We start from the raw sequence: 21,699 nt of genomic DNA, 5'->3' as shown, positions 1-21,699 counted from the left end.
TTTTATAGAAATTATTATAAGTAAAACGATCCCCCAACAACTTACAAATATACAAATTCCATGACAAATTTAAATGTTACAAACTTTTAATGGTCTCAGAGGACAGTCAAGCCCAAAAATATAGAAGTTACACTTTTCTCCGAGGGGTTGATATTTACGTTTTCACTTTTACTCCTGTCGTGATATTGAGTGATTTTGAGTTGACAATATAACCCTGTTAAAATCCTACATGATTTCTGCAGACTCTTTGGGATAATAAATAACTATTATACTATTGGATAGTTTAGGGTGCTCGACTCTCAGTCAAAAGGGTTCCATAGTTGAGCTGAAGACATCCCTTCTCCTTATTGAATTTTATTATTGCATTGTAATTGGAAAACACTATGACTAAGAACGGAGTTTGGATGAAGTGAAGAGACAATTGAAATGGCTGTTTTTCTCTTTTTATATGTTTTTCATTTCCACTTGCCACTGACCAGAATTTGTTTTTTACCTTCAACAGAGACACCTGAGTGTTAAGTGTCTTTGTTGTGTGTTCACCTTCAGCTTAATACTATTGAACCTGGGGAGGACTGGAGGTCCCTGATAAAACCATAATGTTCAATTATCACAATCCCAAGCAACCAGGCATTCTCTTGCGGCTTGTCCCTCCTTCTGATCTTAACTTAAAGGGATACTCTGAGATGATATCTATTATTTGGCTTTAGCCTGTCTTATCTAGATTCAGACGACTCAATTCCAAATTCAACCTTGTGAGTCCAGAACGGGAGTCACTGGGTTAGGATTGGCTGTAAATAGGAAATAGGCAGGGGGCTATTGGTGTGTTTTGTTGCCTCTTTATTATTTATTCCATTGACTTATAAAGTTACAGTAGCCTAGATTTTACAAATGTGAGGGCTGTAATCTTTTAATTTCTTTCCAAAGATTGGTTCAGAATAGTTGCTTATCCCAAAAGAGTGCCAGTAACAACACAAGTTTGCCTACAAGCATACAGATAATACACAGATATATTGGCATCATTTTCGGTGTTTAATTATTAGGCTATGTGTAATGTGCTGCTGACTTGTTACCTTCCTCGTATGGACTGCCCAAACAGAAGTGGCTGATAATATAGTTACACCGTTGGCGCAATGGATTTATTTTTTGTTTTCGTGTATATTTGAATTCTTACGGAGAATATTTTTTTTTGGGAAGGGCACAGTCATAAGACACTTGACTCACTTTTGGATTTATTGCACACCTTAATCATGGAGTAAACAAGTTTTCACAGTAACAATTCAAATCGGCGAGAAAAAAAAAAGCAAAGCTAAACACGGCCGCTAAACACGGACGCTGAACAACTGCTCCCCGGCCACCCGACTCCCTGGCAACTCGACCCCCTGTCTTCGAGTATTTAAAGATATTTACACGTAGAGTATGAGAATCTAGAGGACACGGCCTGAGTGAGACTATCCCCGTTATGAAGATAGTAGGGGGAGAAGGAGGGACACTCAACTCTACAACCCTCCCACCGAACACTTCTCAGGTGCGGAGCCTAGACCCTCGGCTCTGGGAAATCCTGTCAACTTTTTACCCCCCCCAGACCCAACCAATAAACCAAAACAAAGAAAACATTCAAGTATCTTTTGACATTGCACAGGCACAAATAGAGCCAATACACAGGTGTTTTGTCATGTAGGATTAGGATTGCAGGATTAGCACTGCTAAAACTTGAAATGTCTTTATACTTTCATACGTTTGTACCTTTGTATCTCCTCAGGATGAAGCAACGAAAACGTATTTGAAATAGTGAAGAGTTGTTTGAGGTTGCCCAAACAGTTACCGAGCTTGTAGAGTAACTGTGGCTAAAAATAAACTAACTAACAAAAATATATATTTTGTCTATTATAATCTATGGATGATTATTTGTATGCATGACAATAAAAGTAGGCTAGTACATTTTCCAATTGTACCGGTATATAATTTGTCAGGTCATCTTTACATAACTTTCTTTTAAATTGTACTTCATTGAGTTTGGTAAGGCAAAAAAAGATTAAAAAATATATATAATTTTTTCTTGAATGTTGTTTTTATATACTAACTATTTCTATTCTTCTATACATTTTTTCTTCCACAACGTTTGTTTCTATTTGGTACCTATGTCAAACTGCATTTGCTATAGTACAGACCTTTTGGGAATAAGCTGAAGTGTATAGTGTCATAAAATGTATAGTAAGGCACCAGGATGTTCCTGGTTTGACTGTTATGGATTAAGAAGGAAATAAAGTTGAATAACAGTAAATTAACCTCATATATTGGGTACTGAATACAAGCTGGAGCTAAAATCAGATAACTATCTGGTTATTTTCGAGAACCAGAGCTAGTAACATTGCCGGCAATGTTTCCAGGTGGGCACAATTGTAAACGAGTTATGGACAATTTTCTAATAAAACACATACTGAATATGTATTTCCTATGTGACGTTAAATACAACATCTGCTTTCTACAATATGTTGTGAATTAATCAGACACCAGCATATATTTGAATGTACCGTAATGGAAAAAATTAAAATTCCCACAATGGTCTTTAACATGTTGGATTCATCTGGAAATATGCTTTCTCCTTTTGTGAAAAAGTTTGAGGATTTGTGTATGTTTGTCATTAAGACTACACAAGTAATTTTGCAATTACGATTTGAAACAAAACATCATAATGACATCTCAGTACCTCCAGCCCTATCTATGAATACTGGTCAAAGTGATAAAGCTTAATTATTTCCATAACTCAATCATATCTGTTCCATCTTTCCCTTGTTTTGCAGTACATTGATACGGCATTACCGTAGGCTTCCCTTATTAATTCCTTTGGTCCAGTAGTAAAATACAGAATACATACACAGCAATTGAAAAGCTTAATCAATCATATTAATAATAATGATAATTTCAGTGGTCATAACAAACATGATAAAGGATAAAGCCATAACACAATTTAGCTGTACCTATGTGTATGCTGCACAGTCTAATAAAACAACCAACTTCAACCAAAAGCATCCTCTATTTCCATCTCCCAGTCTTCCATTGTGCTCCCTGGACGATACATATAATCCATATATATGCTCCACATCAACCCATGGTCACTAGAGGCCTTGCTAGTTCAGCCTCAGAATTCACTGAATTCAGTTTGAATGTCATGGGGGGATGGGGTGGGGGGTAGGGGGCAATATTTTGGCTTCATCCATGGCAGCCAAAACCCAAAACCCATCCGTGGTTCACCTTCCAATTTTGAAAGTCCATATATCCGAGGTAGGAGGGGGCTGGGCTAACTCCTCTTCCTATCCCGAGACCTCACTACCTGTGGCCTGGGCTCCGGAGGGTTGTCGTGTCCCCTGTCAGGTCATCCTCCACCACGTTGCCGTAGCCCTCCTTCTCCACGCAGCTGGCTAGGACCTGCAGCACCAGACGCAGCCTGCGGTCCATGGCCCTCAGGTGGGGCCGGATGAGGACGGGAACCAGGCGGTCGCGGAGCAGGGACTCCTCCATCAGGGAGCTCAGCTTGTACTCCTCCTTGGCTAGCAGCTGGAGGCGCAGGTAGGTGGACTTCCTCAACCTGCGACCAAAAAGAAAGGTTGAGTTTGTTGGTTGCCTGTATTGTATGGTCTACTATCATGTTAAAATGAGCGTAGCAATGTAACATCTGTTCAAAGACCATGGAGACAATGAGCTGGTTTGATAACCAAGAACAGTATTGTTCTTTAAAAGAAACAGAAACTGTTTTAAGTCAGTAATTGTAACAACTTATTGGGTTATATCATACATAAAATCGTTCTATTGTTCATATTTACAGTACACATGTATGCTGGAGGGCGCAGCAGAATGTTGAAATGTAAATCAAGACTTACCTGCAGCACTGGCTGAGAGGTACAAGTATGGACACTTCATCGTGGGAGTGCTTTCCAAACCTATTGGGGAAATCCGACAGATCACACAGGCATTTAACAACCTCCTTTTAATATCTATGCCTGCGTTGACAAATTCACTAAATTCATCCAAAATCCATCATAAAAGCTAAGTACAAGCTTTGAACATTTACAAGCCACAAAGAGACACTAAGCTACACACTGCTTACCATTAAACCGGAAAGCTGTCTCTAACCATAGAGACCTATGATCCAAGAGAGAACAAACTCTAATGTTAGGAACAGCTCTATTTCTGTTACCCTTTTCCTTACCCTCTCCCATTGTCCAGGTGAATTATAAAGGTGTCGTTGCCAAACTTCTCAAACGTTTCATAGTGGTGACGATCCATGTTACCTGTTTCGACAAAGATTGGATGGATTGAGAAAGTAACACATTTGTGTACGATTCCGCCTTCATTGTCTATTATTATCATCTAAACCACCATCTTTTATTAAACTGATACCATTTCCCTTGAAGTCAGAGCCTTAATTAGATTGCCTATGAGTTGAATTTTGATTTGATCATTAGTTCTAAGTTCAAATATTGTGCGTTGAGAGAGACAGTTGATGGTGTCCTTCTCTGCTCACCCATGAGGAAGTCAAAGACGGTCATGTCCATCACATCCAGGAGTCGTGTTCCCCGGTCGTAAGGAGGTGTCTGCTTCACCACGTCACAGTAGTCTGGGTCCACCTCCCACCTGCCACACACACAAACACAGACACACACGGACACACACACAAACAAACACACACACGGGCACACACGCACACACACACACACAAGGACACACACACACACACACACACACACACACACACACACACACACACACACACACACACACATGAAATGCTAGCTAAGATTCAACATTCAAATACAAAAAAATCTTGAAAAGTAAAATTGAATAAGAGGTAGAGATCCCTGCGATCCGTTGTGTTTGTGTTGTATCAGAACTCACTCTGCTTTCTTGCGCTTGTGGTAGGACCTCCGCCAGGGGTTCCTCCAGGTCTTCCTCTTGGCCAGGGCCAGGTCGGGCAGGAAGGCGGCCAGAGAGCCCTCTATCTGGTCAGGCTTTCCGCACAGAGCGTGCTCTGTGGAGCAGTAGTAGGAGCACTCGCCATAGAAACAGATGTTGTTGGCTGTATGTGGGATGGGTGGAAGGAGGAAGGTATCATAATTAGATATCATCTAGTATGATATCACATTAGTACACAATCAAATATTCCCTACTTAACTTGACAAAAATAGGGTTTGTTAGGTTCTTCAAAGATATTTTGCACATAATGGTGTAGTGCATTTAGCCATTGTCTCAATTGAAAAATTTTAACCAATGTGTGCGTTCGTGACATTTAGGTGAGGGGCTTTACTTAAGTGGAATAAGTGATATTGAGTTCAATCCTACCCAGTTACGGGTTTATGTATGCTCGGATTGTTTCTTTGGTTTGCTAACTCTAAGGCCTCTAAAGTAGTGGAGTACCCGTAGGGGTATTTTGGAGTAATGCAGGGGGTACCCCAGGGGGTAATAAAAACAACAAACAGTCATCTTTTTTTCACCCTGAGCAAGTTTCAATTCTGAAAGCTGGACAGTAAATGGGCAAGTGGTTGAAATGTATATCTGAAAACAAGGAGAAGGTAGAATCTGTGAAAAATAAACTGCATCCAGAAACACAAAAATGTCAGTTTCATGAAGAATATATTTGAATGGGATTCAGGTCTACATGCCCTGACCCTTCCCACAGAACCACAGTGGGATACACGGTGCTATACTGCCACCCAGTGGCAAACCATGGAAGCTGCATTTAATATAATATGCCAAAAGCAACATTTTCCTGCCATCGTTACACTGATAGTACAAATGAATGCTTTTACTGTCTAAAAAAACTCTCCCAGCAACAGGTAGTTACACCCAGAATTGCATTTTGGCTCCTTCCTTATTGTGGGACCTACCTGGCGAGATGAAGAAGGTTCTCCAGAGCTTCTTGTCCCTCGTCACGTCTCTGATCTCCCGCGTCATATTGACCAGCCTCCCAGCCACTGGGGGCACTCTACGGAAGTCCAGGATCCTGTAGGGACACAGAGAGAGTGTGTCAGAGAGAGATATAGAGAGAGGGATAGAGTGATTTTGAGAGAGGTAGGGAGAGAGAGACCTATATAAATAAATAAAGTAAGAAATGAAGAACATAAGAAGCGAACATTAGATTGGAGAAAGCATTAGGCAAATTTCACATGGATTATTATTTATTACTTGGCTTTCTGTATAATAATAACACAACGTTGCATGACTAAAGAAAGGCAGATGATATATTTTTGAGCTATGTATCGCCATGACCTCAGTATTTTCTTGGCCACTGTAACTGCACAAGTTGTTCTCATTAGTACTGTGTCTACCAGGCAAGCGAAGAGGTTTGCTAACGCTAATATAAGGTTTAAAAAGGCCAGAAAAGCTGAAAACGGCGCTGAAGTAGCAAGGCTACTTTTAGTCAGGCGTATTTAGTATTCATCCATTGATAACATGTTTGGATTATTGACATCTTAATCCTTTTTTTTTTTACACAAACAAGAGAGAAATCCCTTTTCATTTAGTTAGTTAGCATTGACAAGACAAACACAAAGACACATTTGATCTCATTTCTGTTTTGCCAACCACGTCAAAATTTCAGTTGGGAAAACCATTTCAACCATTGCAACAAACACACACTACACACACACACACACACACACACACACACACACACACACACACACACACACACACACACACACACACACACACACACACAGGTAAACACACACTCACACACACAAATACACAAATACACACACGCACACACCCTCACATACAAGCGAACATTCCCTCCGTCTTAAGTTAATCGGGATCCCCTCTTGATTTCTCTATCAATTTCCTCCTCTCTTTTGTTTGCTGTACCTTCTCAGACCAACACCTGCCAATTGAAAGCACCCCAACACGGCCCCTAACCCAACACCGGCTCCATTCAGGGACACCCACTCTCATTCCGACTAGAATATCAGTGGCCCAGCGACCCGGGTCCCTGTACCGTCTCAGGCTAAGCATCCTGGGAGCCGGGGGGTGGACAGACGGACGGAAAGACGGACAGAGTTGTTTCAGATTGCTGAAACCCAAGACCAAAGAGGAAGGCATTCAAGAGCTGCTAAAGAAAACAGCACTGTCATGTAGTGTTCCGAATTACAAAGGGTTATCTGTATGTGTTTGCGTGTGGATCGGTGATAGCGTGTGTGAAGGTGTGTGTGTGTGCGTGTGGGATGCATTTGGTATCGTACCCGCTCCGGAACTTTATACAGGTCAGAACGTCAGTAAGCAAGTTATTTAGCTATCCAACTAACTAGCTAACTCACTAACAAACTAACTAACAAACGTGAATATTTCTCATTCCTAATCACTTGATTTCCGATAATGAAATTCAGAAACGTACAGTCCTAGAGTTTGTTGCTTTGTCAATACATTCACATGAACAAACTAACCTCAACAAAAAAAAAAATACCAGGGGAACCAAAATTGGTACCGCCCTGGTGACTAAAGATATGTTTTCCTCATTTCATTTTAGTTTATCCCCCTCTGGGAAACTACGAATGCTTGCGGAGTGCCAGGACACCAGAGAAAACACATTGAAAGGATGATTGCACCTAACACCCCTCCTCCTCCTCCGCCTCCTTATCCTCATTCCACATTCCGGAGCAGGCAGCCATGAAGTCGTAACCTGTGCTCCAGACGAGAGCTCGCAACCGCATCCGGAAGGCCGGCGATGTGGCCGACAAGGGGCCCTTAAATCACAGGCCTTTTGGTACAGCCTGGAGAAAACAAACCAGGGGCCACGCCTCTGGGATTTGTCTGGTTGTGTGGTTGGCAACGTCTCGCCTGCGCTTGCCTGCTTGGCTCTGACCAAGTTTAGGTGTCAGGGAGAAAAGAAAACACACATTCATACACACAAACAAACACACACACACACACACGCACACACAATCATGCACACATACTCACACAATATAGGCAATATACATACATATACAAACACACACCAGACATGTGGCCTCTGCTGGGCCATGTGTAATGTTTTCAGGGAGCTCTGTAGGAATGTGGGCATGGGCCCTGGGTATGTCAATACGTAAGTTTTGCTTGGGCAACATGACAAAGTTATGCCTCAACCTTGCCAGCAGCAACAAGCAACCGCGGGCGTGTCTGCCACACTGCATGAAGGAGCTTCATTTTAGAATTCCAAATTCCAAGAGGGGATGCGACTGTGTCCTCAGCAACGTGTGTTGGCAGCAATAGGTGTGAAATTATTATTTGGAGGAGGAGGTCAAATCCAGAGAAAAGGATGTGTAAATCTGTTTCGTACACAATGTATTAGAAGTGGAAGCCAGTAGGATAATGTTCACCTGCTAGGCTTGTTGTCTAATCCTTGATGCGATGCATCCCTCATTCATTCTCCTCCTCTGCTTAATGCCCTTACAAGGCTAACCCCCTTCTTAGTAAAAATTAAAAACAAAAATGTCACCCCCTGTTAACCTTCAACACCGGGCAGCTTAATAAAACTTCATCCGTCTGACTTTGTGGCGACGTTTCGTGTTCATAACATCAAGAAAATAACGTCATGGATGAATATTTGGTTGAGTGGCTGGTCAATAAATTGGATAATACCACGGCGTTATTGATTCTTGAGTCTGATTGTTCAATATTGTAAGGGTGTGCGTTCATTTTCAACAACGGGACTGCCTTTTAACAGTTCTGAATTATAGAACATGACACACGACATGGGGCATACGCCAAGGCAAATCCAAGGTTTCCTACCAATACTGAAGAAACGGGACAGCCATTCTTGGGTTATTTCTTACAAAGAAGGTTGAGGATGGAGATTGAGTAAACGGTCGTCACGGTAATAGCATACCTGTCCAGATGGAAGGCAGCAATCTCTGCGTTGTGTCTCTCAAAGTCGGAGAAGTAGAAGAAGTCTGGAGGAGTTTCCTGTTCCCGAGTCTGCCTGGAACAAGAGCACACAAACACAGTTGGTGAGCCAATGTCTGCAGGAGCAGAGATAGGGTTTGCAGAACACATGATGACTTCATTCACAGATTTTTTGATGATAGGAAAGTAATGGAATATAATGATTGAATCATTGATTTGCAAAACATGCAAAAAATTGCTAAATGTTGCCAATCCCTTGCAGTATACGATTATTAAATTAATGAATAATAATTTATGAGTTATTGTCAAACAACAGTGATATAGAATATCACTTAAAGTCAGTTTCTGTCCTGCGAACAGAATCTCCTCCCTTCGACTTTTCCCACATACTCCAAAAGCTTTTCTTTTGGAGTGTGTTAGTGATGTTATTTGATTGGTTTGGGACCCTTTCATCCCGTAGTCTATGGGAGGTTTCTCAAGGCCCTTTATGAGTCTCTCTGAGCACAAGATGGAGATGTGTGATAGTCACTGCTATGGCCGCGCTTAGGCTGCTGAGCAAGCTATCCCATGTCACCCCTGGGAGCCCTGCGTCCAAGCATGGGCAGGTTGATGCATCGCACACACGCACACGCACACGCACACGCACACACACACACACACACACACACACACGGACACTGACAGTCTGCCAAGTTGGCCAAAGACCTGGGTTAGCTATCTAAAAGACTAGACATGTCTTTGTGTCTCGCTGTCTGCCTGTGTCTACTCTCTCTCTCACTCTCTATCTCTCTCTACCCCTCTCTCTCTCTCTCTCTCTCTCTCTCTCTCTCTCTCTCTCTCTCATTTTCTGTATAGGATCTGACTATAAAGAGATTTTTCGAACTAAATGTATTGCTTTTACACAAACACAAACACACAAACAGAATATGTGAGATCTCATTTTCTTCTCTTTCCTCTCTCGTCTCTTTTTCTTTGGCAGGCTGTCGGGTGCTTCTGCGACTAAGAACCATTCAGTTGTTCCCAACCAACCAGACAAACGCTGGAGGGATCATTTTACAGTTTGGCGAGGTGGTGGTGATCCCTGTTACATAGCAACACAATCAATCCCAAGATAGCAACCACAACAGTTTGTTTCACAACTGCCGAAGATCTGCTTTGAGTTGTAGGCATGTGGGTGAGTAAAAAGTACTTTGAAGATGGTAAAGAGTGGAATTAAAGGCTTCAAGTTCTCTTCAGGATCTCCACAAACACGCACACATGAATGCAGGGACACAGACACTTGCAGGGACATACCTGCACACACTCCAGAGCACACACACATACACATACATTCAGAGACACACACACACGCACACAAACATAAACGGATAGGGCATGGTTGTTTTCATATATACTGATGACAGGGAGGGGGCAGTAGAGGCAAGCTAAACTCAGTTTCAATGGTCAATAACCATTAGCACATTCCTTTCTTCTCGCACTCTTTCTTTCTCTGTCTCCAACTCTTTTTTCCACCTTATCGTCTCCTTTTCAACTGCCAACTGCTATGTTTTATCTTTTCTATAGATTTAGTTCTTCTAAAAACTACTTTGATGCCAAGGAGATGCATTGAAAATACCCTAAAAAGAGTATTGACTTTGATATTCGTCACCATCTACCGATGTGACAATGGAGGGCAAGGTAACTCCCACACTGACAAACACACAAACAAATACATAGGCCATGCAGTATAATACATGCAGTATAATACACACACACACATGCACACAAACACACCCACACAACCACACACAAACATCCACACACACACACACACACACACACACACACACACACACACACACACACACACACACACACACACACACACAAACACGCATAACATCAACATACACACACAAATACACCCACACACAAACATTCACACATGCGCACATAGTGTAGCAAAAACAAGAGCTATCTGTAAATACATGTTTGTACAGTTTTGTACTTCCCTTGGGTTAAGGCTCTTCTGCCAAAGCAGTCTATCCTTGTTTTTAACAGTGTTGCTAACAATGGATCCATATCTGCATGGGGATGCTACTATGGTATAACTGACACACTTCAGTCAAAAGACAGACTAGAGAGAGAGAGAGAGAGAGAGAGAGAGAGAGAGAGAGAGAGAGAGAGAAATGTGTGCTTTCCATTGCAAAAGCCGGGCATGTGCGATGAGTAATGACAGTGTTGATTATGTGCGAAGCGGCCAACAAACCTAACAGTGGCTTAAAATTTTCAGAAAAAATAAATCACTTCCTCACCTCCCCCGTCGGTGGGCCAAAGTGCACGTAAGATTGCTCATATGTTTATACATATGGACATTGTTTCTGCATCGCAAGATGACGTCGCTACTACTTCGGAGTGAATGGCTGTCTAACTCTACTCTATTCTACTCTGCAATTTTCCCTTCTTGATATTTACCCACAGGTGGTGTTATTTCTTCCCCCAAGTGCCTCGTCCCTGATTTTCCTGCTCCTCCTCCATAATTGACTGGCAATTATACTGGTTGATGAAGCCCTTGGGCTACTGCTTGGAGGGGTTGTCGGCTGGGCCTCTACTTCCATTGTAGCACCTGAAAGTCACAGAAAGTACCATAGAGGAGCAATGGAATTACAGCCGGCGTTGTGGGTGCGTTTTTCCACACACAATCTTGTGTGAGTGAACCGTGGCTCACCTGCTCGCTCTCAGCATACGTATGAGAAAGGTATCATGAATCATGTTAGTGGATTCTTGCTCTTCGTTGACAATGGTCAATCTCTGTGTGAGAGAAGGACCAAGTCTGTGTTTGAAAGAGCACTATGTTACACTACATTGCATTTCATTGCATTACATTACATGCCGCATGTTTTGCAGTTCCCCACAGCAATATTCTCACAGTCAAACCGCATAATTTGATTAGGTTAAATACATCAAACTGAATAAAGGCTTAAAAAACCCCATTAATGACAGATGTCAAATTTACTCTGCGGGGGGACATTTTTACATATTGATTGTGTAATCTCTGATAAATCCAACACGCAAATGATTGCAGTCCATCCTGCTGTCCTTCCACTTTGTGCATCATTAATTAATTAAATAATAACAAAACAGAATAATTACTCAATTAAACAATAACATGGAAAAAATAATAATCTGCACAATTCATATGTAATAGAATAAGCCTGAGTGGAAAAAAATTCCCTCTGGTCTACTGTGCTTTGTAAATAAACGCTTTGATGGTCTGATAAGTACTATGCTGACTGCTAGAGAGACAGGCAGTCTAGGGACAGGGTACCAGCTGAAAGGTTTTTAGGTGGAGGTTACATTGATTATATTTTGGTGTAATACACTGGATGTGTCCTGGGCAATGGTAGTGGTTAGGGAGCCTGACTCCCTGATGAAAGGTTCTGGGTTCAAACCCCAGCGTAACCAGTGTACCTGCGTCCTCCGGCAAGACGCCTTAACCCCTACACCTGTTCTTAAATTACATGTATCTGAATTCACTGAACGGTGCTTTGGAAAAGCAGGATAAAAGTAAACGACTAAACAGTAGAAGCAGACTTCAAGGTATGGTTAGCTCAACACTCTATCTATACATGGTTCAAAATCTATCATCCTGATGGATAGTGATTTTCAGAATTATTTTACACTATTTTAAGCTATAGCATCAATGCACTGGTGTTTTGCGTGAGACTAAAAAACACAGCATGACAATGCATAATACCAACTTCTTAAATCTGTTGTAATCCTTCATCTCCAATACTGTTTCCCCATTCACCTTCCTCCCTCTCCAGCCATTCTTCTGCCCCTCCTCACTTGCTATCCTCCTATTGTCGTCTCTCTCTCTTGTCCCCTTTCATCATTGACAACAGCTCTTCCTCTAGCCAAGCTTCTCCGCCACATTTACATTTTTGTGTCCATCTCATGGTGGATTAAACCTTCCATGTGATCGCAGGCTACAATCCTACCCAGGTGGAAACACTCCGTCAGTGTGGGATGATTTATGCAGCAAACATATGCGGCGGAAAACTCAATGGGATTTGGCAGAAATAACGTGTGACCCCAGTGTTATATACACATGTGGAGAAATTGTGTTGATTGTGAATGTCAGCAAGTATTTGCTGCTCTTTATTCAGTCAGTCATGTTTCTACCTGTATCTTTTTCCACCCGGGTTCTTTTTCCTCCACTTTTGCTGAATTGTATACAGTTTAGGGATGGGCATGAGTAGTAAATTCCAAACTCGAGTGATCGAAGGAATTCCTCGAGGATCAATCGAGTACTCGTTAAATCGAATCTATTTTTAGAATGCAACGCATCTGCAGCAGGAATAGGCGGCAGGCCCGATGATAAACGGCAATATTACCAACCAAACATGTAATGCTTATTCTCCATCAAAACAGTCAGTTATCAGAGTATTCATTATTTATTTTTGCAAACGTTCAAAACACATTTTCCTTACAAAAATAAATATGCGCAGCGTCTCACAATTTAAATCACGTCGAACCAAGGCCTGTAACAGTTTAAAAAAAACGAAACAAGTAGCCTAACCATTGCAAATAAATGCTTAAAGCTGCAAATAAAACGGCAGCAAATGGACTATGGAAATACTCAGAGTTGTGATCTTCTCTACACGCCCGGGACGCAGCGGCGGTGAAAATAGCCGACACACTTTCACTTTCACCGTTGCTGCGGGTCTGCTTTCCCGAACTCACCGTTGTGTTTCAGGAGCATATGTTGCCGCATAGTACTTTCTGGTAGCTCGATTTCGCTTGGCATATTTTACATTTCACCTTATGATCTCCTATTTCTTTAAAGTATTTAAATTCTTCGCTGCGATTTGCTTTAACCGCCATCTCTTAACTTTTTGAATTCTGGCGTGCCTGCACACGGCACGGAACGCGCCATGGAAATGGATGCATTTAATTTTCTTTGTGCCCACGTCATGCGTTAGTGGCGCCGACAGAAAATTGATACATTTGCTTCAGAAAACTTTGTTTGTGTGTGTATATGCAAACTCGAGTTTGCCTGTCCACCAACCGAGTTCATTTGTAACGAGTAGTACTCGAGTAATCGATTCCTCACGCCCATCCCTAATACAGTTGCTTGATATTCTCAATGCAAAAATCATAAAGTGATGACATGACTAAATGGGCTCTGATTAGCTGTCTGCTAGTGGAAAATAGGGTCTTGACCGGGAAGAAGTAGTCATGTATTTATAAGAAGCACTCTGTATTTTACTCTGTCCTGTACCTATATCTGTACGGCTCTGACATATATAGAGCAGTACAGATACCCACACCGTCGTAGTGGTATTGCGAGTCAATAATGTCTCGTTCAACACTTTTAAGTGTTGTGTTTTGATTCCTATTCATTTTCAGTCAAGAGGTATTAGATGTCCTAAGGAACTCGCCAGAGTTGGCCTCGTTGAACAGTATGTGTCTCACTATGCTCAGATCACCACAGTTAATGATGGTTTAGTGACTGACTAAAACAGATGGCACAGTTGGAGAAGCGGTATGGGATTTATCTGTTTTTTTTTAACGATCTAATCTAAATCAAAGCATCTTACAGTTCAGTCAATATGTATGTCAATGAACACGCCACAACCGTGAGGGTGATTAAAGACGATAACCGATATTTATTCAATTTTTTAATTTGTCTTACCATTGTATAGCTAGTACATGGAAACATTTCAATTTCTTCAACCTCCTTCAACAATATTTGTGGCAATAATACACAATTTGAGTTTTTCATGGGAAATATGGGAATCCTATATGTCCTATGTATCCATTTTCAAGATCAAAATACCTGAGTGAATATTCAGAAGAAAAACATATTATTCAGAAGAAATACATATTCTGTACACCAACAGGAATGAGGATTCCCAGGATTTCTTCCCTGACCAGCTGTCCCTGTCCGTCATGCTTACACACACACTGAAAACTGAAAGATGGAAGCAAATGGAATTCCCATTGCATTGTATTCCGAGATATGCTATATGAAGTACTGACACTAGTAAGAAAACAATTATATTAACACAGAGCTTAAGTCAGTTGAAGGAATCTAATTATATCTTTTACGATATAATTAGATTCCTGCAAAAGTGATGAAACGTTTATGGTTGCTAGTTGACCACTTGGATTATATTAGTTGAAATGTTAATAACAACTATAATCACAAATCCCTTTCCTGTCATTGTCGTAAGTGAAATTGTTTAATGTTGCTGCATTGCATTTCTATGTTGTATGCCATGGCACCAGGCTTAAGCAGGCAGCATATGTCTAGCTGTTTAAGCTCTTTAATTATTTTTCTGGCACTTCCTTATGGAAGCATAAATGTAGCAAAAATCAAATGGTAATGCAATTTGCAATTCAATAAGTCATTGCATTATGCAATTGACAATTCATTTTTGCAATTTAATAATGTCATTTAAAAATATGTTATTCAAAGTGTATTTTAATATGCAAAGTGACAATGAAATCCTCAATTCAATTTGAAAAAGTTATCACAATAAAAATAGAATTGCATTTTGTCACAATTTTGCAGTGCCTTTACTCAAATGGAAAAGCTATACCGCCCTCGTGATTGCAATGCACTTAACCACGCTCTGTGTTGCAAAATTCAAATTACATTTCAATCTGCTTTAAAACACTTTGCAAAAGATTTTGCAAAACGTTTTGCAAAAGATTCTGCAAAGCGTATCAGCCAATCGTGTCTGGGCGTATCTACGTCAAACTCTCGTAATTTCCTTATTTATGTTTGTATGTGTCAGCAATGGAGGAGATTTTCGCTACGTGGCGAAGCTTGGCAGATGATGTGGAGAACAATCGTTTTGAAGACACAGATGGACTTGATAGAGTGCGTTCTCTGGGAGATAGGATAGACGACAAACCATGTAAATAGTGTTGTAAATAAACTTCCAAAGCTTTTCAAATCTTATTTGGTGTTCTATTCATCCTTAATGTGCGAAGTAGACAATGTACAAAGTAAATAAGGTTCAAGTCAAACCGGGAAAGTGATTCCAGAAATGTTTTTGTTGTAGGACCAATCACAGCCCTTGCAGTCTCCGTTGCGTCGACGGATGGTTCAAAAATATTGGATGCGCTACGGAGAGGGTCTCCAACAGGCTCTCCGGCTACGGAGAGGGCTCCCCGTGTTTACGTGAAGCACTTTACGGAATACTATAAAACGGCCTAAAGCCTTATACTCCTCCGTAAAGTGCTGTACGTAGACACGGAGAGCCCTCTCGTAGCTCTACATGCGTGTCCAATATTTTTTAACTATCCTTCGACGCAACGGAGACTGCAAGGGATTTGATTGGTCCTAACAAAATCATTTCTTGAATCACTTTGCACCTTATATACATACTTTGCATCTTTTTTAACTTGCACCTTGTTTACTTTGCACATAAAACACCAAATAAGATTAGAAAAGTTTTTGAAGTTTATTTACAACACTACTATGTATGGTTAGTGGTCATCTTATAAGATCGATCGGGCGACGAATTGCCCCCCTCGAGGGGTCAAACTTTGGCGCATAGCGACAATCTCCTCCATTGCTGACACATACAAACATAAACAAGGAAATAACAAGGAAGAGACGTAGGTCCCGCCCTGATGCGATTGGCTTTGCAAAATCCTTTGCAAAACGTTTTGCTAAATCTTTTGCTAAGTGTTTTGTGGATTGAAATGTCATTTGAATTTTGCAACACACGGAGCGTGGCGAAGTGCATTTCAATCACAGGGGCGCTATAGCGTTTCTATTGGATTAAAGGCACTCTAAAAATGTGACCAAAAATAATTCTGTTTTTTCATTGTTATAACGTCTTCAATTTGAATTGAGGATTTCATTGTCACTTTGCATATTAAAATACACTTTGAATAACTTTTTAATTTTCAAATGGGATTATTAAATTGCATAATGAATTGTCAATTGCATAATGCAATGACTTATGCATTGCAAATTGCACTGGTCTTAACTAAAGGAAAGTTCTGTTTACAAATCCAAACAGCTTTGAGTATAAGGCCCCGTCCACACGAAGCCGATTTCATGGCGAAACCGCAAAGGTCTTGTACGGTTCGGCCTTCCGTCCACACGAAGCCGGCGAATCCGCTGACCGAAACCGCAAACTTCTGAAACCACCCTCGGAGGTGGTTTCAAATCTATCCGGTTTCGTTTTGGTTTCGTGTGGACGCCTGAAACCGACTGAAACCGCAAACCATGACGTCATCGCCCCACCCCTCGACCTCCTAGCCAATGGCTCTTAAGCCCGCAGGGTCTCAGAAATCACAACAAAAAAGATGATGGCGGACTACAAGCTTGTAATCGTTCTGCAGCATATCATGTCCCTTGTTGGGTTGCTAAGCCATTATTTATTGAGAATCTAGTTCGCCATCGTAGAAGAGCTGTTTGTTTGTGTTGTTAGTGGTTCGGGGGGCAGCCTTTATGCGCATGCTCGCCTCTTCTTCTTCTGGATTTGTGTACCAGAAGCAGCGCCCCTTATGGGCCTGGAATGTTTACTACAGCGTTTCTACAGATCTATCCGGTTTCGCTTGGCTTCGTCTTTATGGAGATACTTCGAAACCGGATAGATCGAAACCATAACAGTTTCGCCCGTTTCGACTTCGTGTGGACGGGGCCTAAATCTGCAGTTTGTCTGCAGAGAACTGTGTCGACCAGCCCTGAAAAAGTCTTGGTAGCTTTCAACTCTTTACCTTTAATAAGGATCTGAAACACTTCCCCCCCATCGTTGTTTCCTATATGACTAATCCTAACACTATGTGTGTTAATAGTCTTGTGCTATGTCGAACCTGTCTTTGTGTCCATACAGAAAATCGATGGGTATTAAGTACAGAGTCTCTCACTCACTTTTTGTGTCTCTCCGTCCCTCTCTCACATACACAAATCCTCCCACCGAGCCCCCACTGTCTCACTTAACACCACCATCTACCCCACACCTACCCCCATTATTCAGAACCACATGAAAGATGATGACTAATAATGTCCCTTTTCCACCGGTGGGTACGCTTCGGACCCAGCACGCCTCAGCCCAGTAGTGAGGGTGCGGTATAGCACAGGTCAGTTACGGCTCGCGTTTCCACAGCCTACAGTACCTTTATGGTGGGGCAGGGTTAACGCCTCTGTTCCACATACGTATGTTTTTCGTATCCGTGCTTCCGTAAATTTACGGAAGGGGTCGCTAGTGTTTTACGTACGGACATGAATTTCTTTACGAACAGCCTAAACGTATGATAATGGCCGTTTTTAGGAGACCGGTACTTTGGAACATGAGGATCGACATATACAGAGATAAAAACAAAACCAACCAGGCTTGGAAAGAAATCGGCGAGGAGTTTGGCCTGCCAGGTACTTAAATGTTTTGTGAAATATATCTTTAATTAAAAAGAGTGGGTGACCGTTGATACTTAACTTTCATACGGTATCTCCGTAAAACTACGGTGAAAGTAAAAAAAATTGAACTTATATTACGGACATACCGGACAGAAATTTTACGGAGTGGAAGAGTCTCGGAGGAAAAACGGACATTACGGAGAATCAAATAGGAATGAATGGACTTTCGGTCGGAGACGGTTGGATCGCATACGAGAATATACGTATGTGGAAACGAGGCGTAAAGCCATATGGCGATAGCCGCGGCAGCTACGTAAACATTGTGACCTCATAGCAGCCCCACACAGTGTAGCCTGCTAATAAATCCAAGGAAAAAGAAGAACGTGCACAATGAACAAAGAGCAACAATGAAGTATGTCCAAGAAGGACGGCAAACTTTTGCGCAACATTTTCTTCAATAAACGAAGCTTTCGCCGTTGTCCAGAAATACCTTGCGGGTAATTTCTTTGTTTGCTATTATCCCCCTGTCGCACGGAAGTGCGATTCTGTTGACCAATCAACGGACGGCGTGTGTCGTTCGAACTTGCCGGCACCCTTTCAGGTGTCTCAGCACCCCAAAGGAGGAGTACTGCGAGACGAGTACGGCTCAAGGCCTGATTCCACCGGACGCGTTATGGCAACGTTACGGCTGCGGCACGTCTTTTCCGCGGTCACCGCAGCAGATAGGTTCCACTCTAATCAATGAGACCATTTCCACCGGGCGCGGCTGCGGAACGTCTCAGCAGCGTCCCAGGAGCGGCTCGCCGTGCCGCACCGCTATCATTCCGTAGCATTTCTATTTTTGCCGCAAGCCGTTGCTGAACCGCGTCAATTTCAACAGAGCAGATCGAGCAGGGCAGGAAGTGAAAAAGTAAAAGCCATAGAACATCCGTTCAATTTTCAAAATAAAACACAATACTCAGCTCATGTAGCCTATCACAACGTCATTTATGTACCAAATCATTCTTTTTTATAAGGGCAATGGCCGGAAGGACAAAGCGTGGCATTTAATTGCAGTCGTTTTGGGAGTGGAAGTTGAGTACATTAGGTTTAGGATTATCGCGTGATCTCGTGATCTCGTGATTTCGCGTGAATACGGCTGGCTCGCAACTAGAGCTGGGACGACTCGTCGACATAGTCGACTTCAAAAATTCTTCGACATGAATAGTTTGCGTCGACGCGTCGCCTCCCCCCCCCCCACTCTCACTCCAGTCGTGGCGGTAAATATGCACCAGAACGCTAGTCGCCAATCGTTTAAATTCATAACAATGGCAGCAGCAAGCAGTAGCGGGAGCACTGGTATATTCCTCCTGATTGACTTATTTTGTTCATTTGTTAGATACTACATGGCATGAAAATTCACTATTTTGCAGTTTGCACAATTTAAGTGCTGTTTTTGCACAATGTTATTGCACAAAAAAGTGGCATGTTAAAGAAATGTTTAATAAATGTTGATATTTTAACAACAAATGTTTTGATATCCATATAGTGTGAAAAGTTACATCGATGAAGTAATGTGAAATAATCGGTAACTGAAAAAATAATCGTTAGATTAATCGTAAAATTAGTCGTTAGATTAGTCGACTAATCGAAAAATAATCACTAGATTCATCGTTTGAAAAATAATCGTTTGGGACAGCTCTACTCGCAACGCACGTTGCGCTGCCGTAACGCGCCTGGTGGAAATGCAAGCAGGGCAGAGTCACAGCCGTTCCGTGCCGCAGCCGTAACGCTGCCGTAACGCGTCCGGTGGAATCCCCGGGTCAATACAGCGCAGTCCGGTCACGCCCTCTTTTGGAGGTGGAAACGCGCACATTTGGAGACTGAACCGACCCGCACCCTCTGGTGGAAATGCGCCATAAACAGATTAATTGCAAAGACAGAAAAAATGACCAAATATTCCTTGGGCTACAGCATAAGCTCACTCTTAAATTGATAATTGTTTTAATTCAGTCTGGGTCTTTGTTCATTTTTGTCTCTCAAAGCATGCATCAGATCCAGGAATAACGGTTGAACAGAGTTCAGTTAAAATGAACGATGAGAGAAAAATATACTATTCCTTTTTACAGGGTAATAGTTCAGCTCTGCTGGCAGCATCAGCACAAATTGGCAGCAGAGAGGGTTGTGAAACATGCTTAAAAAACGATTCTCACAGAGCTTTATTTGAAAAATGTCTTTGCTGACAGGTTCCACAAGAAATAGCCTTAGAGGAAAATCTTTTTAAGAGCCCTCCAACCTACACTACAAAAAATGGAAACATTTTCAGTAAAATGCCCTGAGTCCTACAGCTATTGACAAGATGGATGAAAATGATGGATCAGACAAACCAATAATTCTTTATGTGTCTATGTGTGTGTGTTCTTACTTTGTGTCTCAAGCGGGCAGCACACCTCAAAATAATTGGATAATTTCGGCTGGCCTAGACTGAAGAAGTTCTTTGCAGACAAACTCTATACTGAATGTGTTTTTAGTTTGGTCACTGAATGTTCCATTTGTGAGGACCAGTTGGGTATCCAAGGAGACAGGAAATCAATTGCAGAAATATAAAATAAAAAATCGTGACTGCCTTGCTTTTCTAACAAATCACACTGTATTGTTTGCGTTGTTAACAGGCAAGGCAATTTCAGCTTGCTAAGTCTGCTCTGACTCATAAGCACCAAGAACTCAGCCTCTGCTACAGTGTCATTATTATTTTAAAATGTCACATGTACAAAGTGATCAAATATGGCAGACTCTATTTTTGGCTTGAACAACTTAAAATAAAACATACAATCTGGCCACATGTGCTTAACTACAAGTGGCTTGGTACTGTATATATTTTTCCTGTTCCTCTTAATTAGTAGAACACAAGGCTCATTAATATGCCACATGTGGGTGCCTGACTGATGGCGAAGAGTACTTGATTGTCTTTTATTTTTTAATTTGTTAATTAATTACCCTAAAAAGATTGTCTGATTGTGCAGGTGTTTTGGTTTAATGATGTTTTCTCAACCTTCTTCGTTGCTGAGGATTCAGAGGGACACGTTACATGAAAGCATCAATGTCATTCCGCACAACATTTTGCTAGGTCCGAACCAAAGAGCTCAATTACAACTGCAAACCGAATTGGTTTTGACTACCAGTGTACGGTTTCCACGTCAAATTGAAGCGGATATCAAGGGGAAAAAATCAACTTAAATTAAAGAGAAAAAAACAAAAACAACAATAGCAGAAGGATTGTTTTCCACCGGGGTTGAGCTTTCCTATTTAGCTCCGTCAATGGCCTTGTTGTGCTCAGAGCTTTGTGGTTAGGTGGCCCATGTCCTAAATAGATAGCCATACATCAAGGAGCTAAATGTTGACTCAGATATGTCATTGAGGTCCGTGAATAAGTGCCAACAATACAGAGGAAAGTGGTGGCAAAGGGAAAAAATCTGCTC

The 21,699-nt window shown here is 41.7% G+C and overlaps 1 protein-coding gene across 2 annotated transcripts in view; it reads right to left on the bottom strand.

Annotated features, from left to right (window-relative positions):
* Positions 1-1,216: 1,216 nt before the first annotated feature.
* Positions 1,217-21,699, bottom strand: part of fam20ca (FAM20C golgi associated secretory pathway kinase a) — a 49,041-nt gene continuing 28,558 nt past the window's right edge. The window contains exons 4-10 of one of the 2 annotated variants that reach the window (XM_030375422.1): positions 8,861-8,953; positions 5,883-5,998; positions 4,894-5,074; positions 4,523-4,632; positions 4,208-4,289; positions 3,879-3,938; positions 1,217-3,586 (exon numbers count right to left, since the gene is read on the bottom strand). In XM_030375422.1, coding sequence (XP_030231282.1) covers positions 3,328-3,586; positions 3,879-3,938; positions 4,208-4,289; positions 4,523-4,632; positions 4,894-5,074; positions 5,883-5,998; positions 8,861-8,953 — 901 coding nt within the window. In that variant the 3' untranslated portion in view covers positions 1,217-3,327. Of the gene's footprint in view, positions 3,587-3,878; positions 3,939-4,105; positions 4,290-4,522; positions 4,633-4,893; positions 5,075-5,882; positions 5,999-8,860; positions 8,954-21,699 lie in introns of both variants that reach the window. The other variant, XR_003979200.1, reaches the window with a different exon arrangement.

The sequence above is a fragment of the Gadus morhua genome, chromosome 2, assembly GCF_902167405.1.
Source record: "Gadus morhua chromosome 2, gadMor3.0, whole genome shotgun sequence".
Lineage (NCBI taxonomy): Eukaryota > Metazoa > Chordata > Actinopteri > Gadiformes > Gadidae > Gadus > Gadus morhua.
This window is presented reverse-complemented; position numbering and strand designations above follow the sequence as displayed.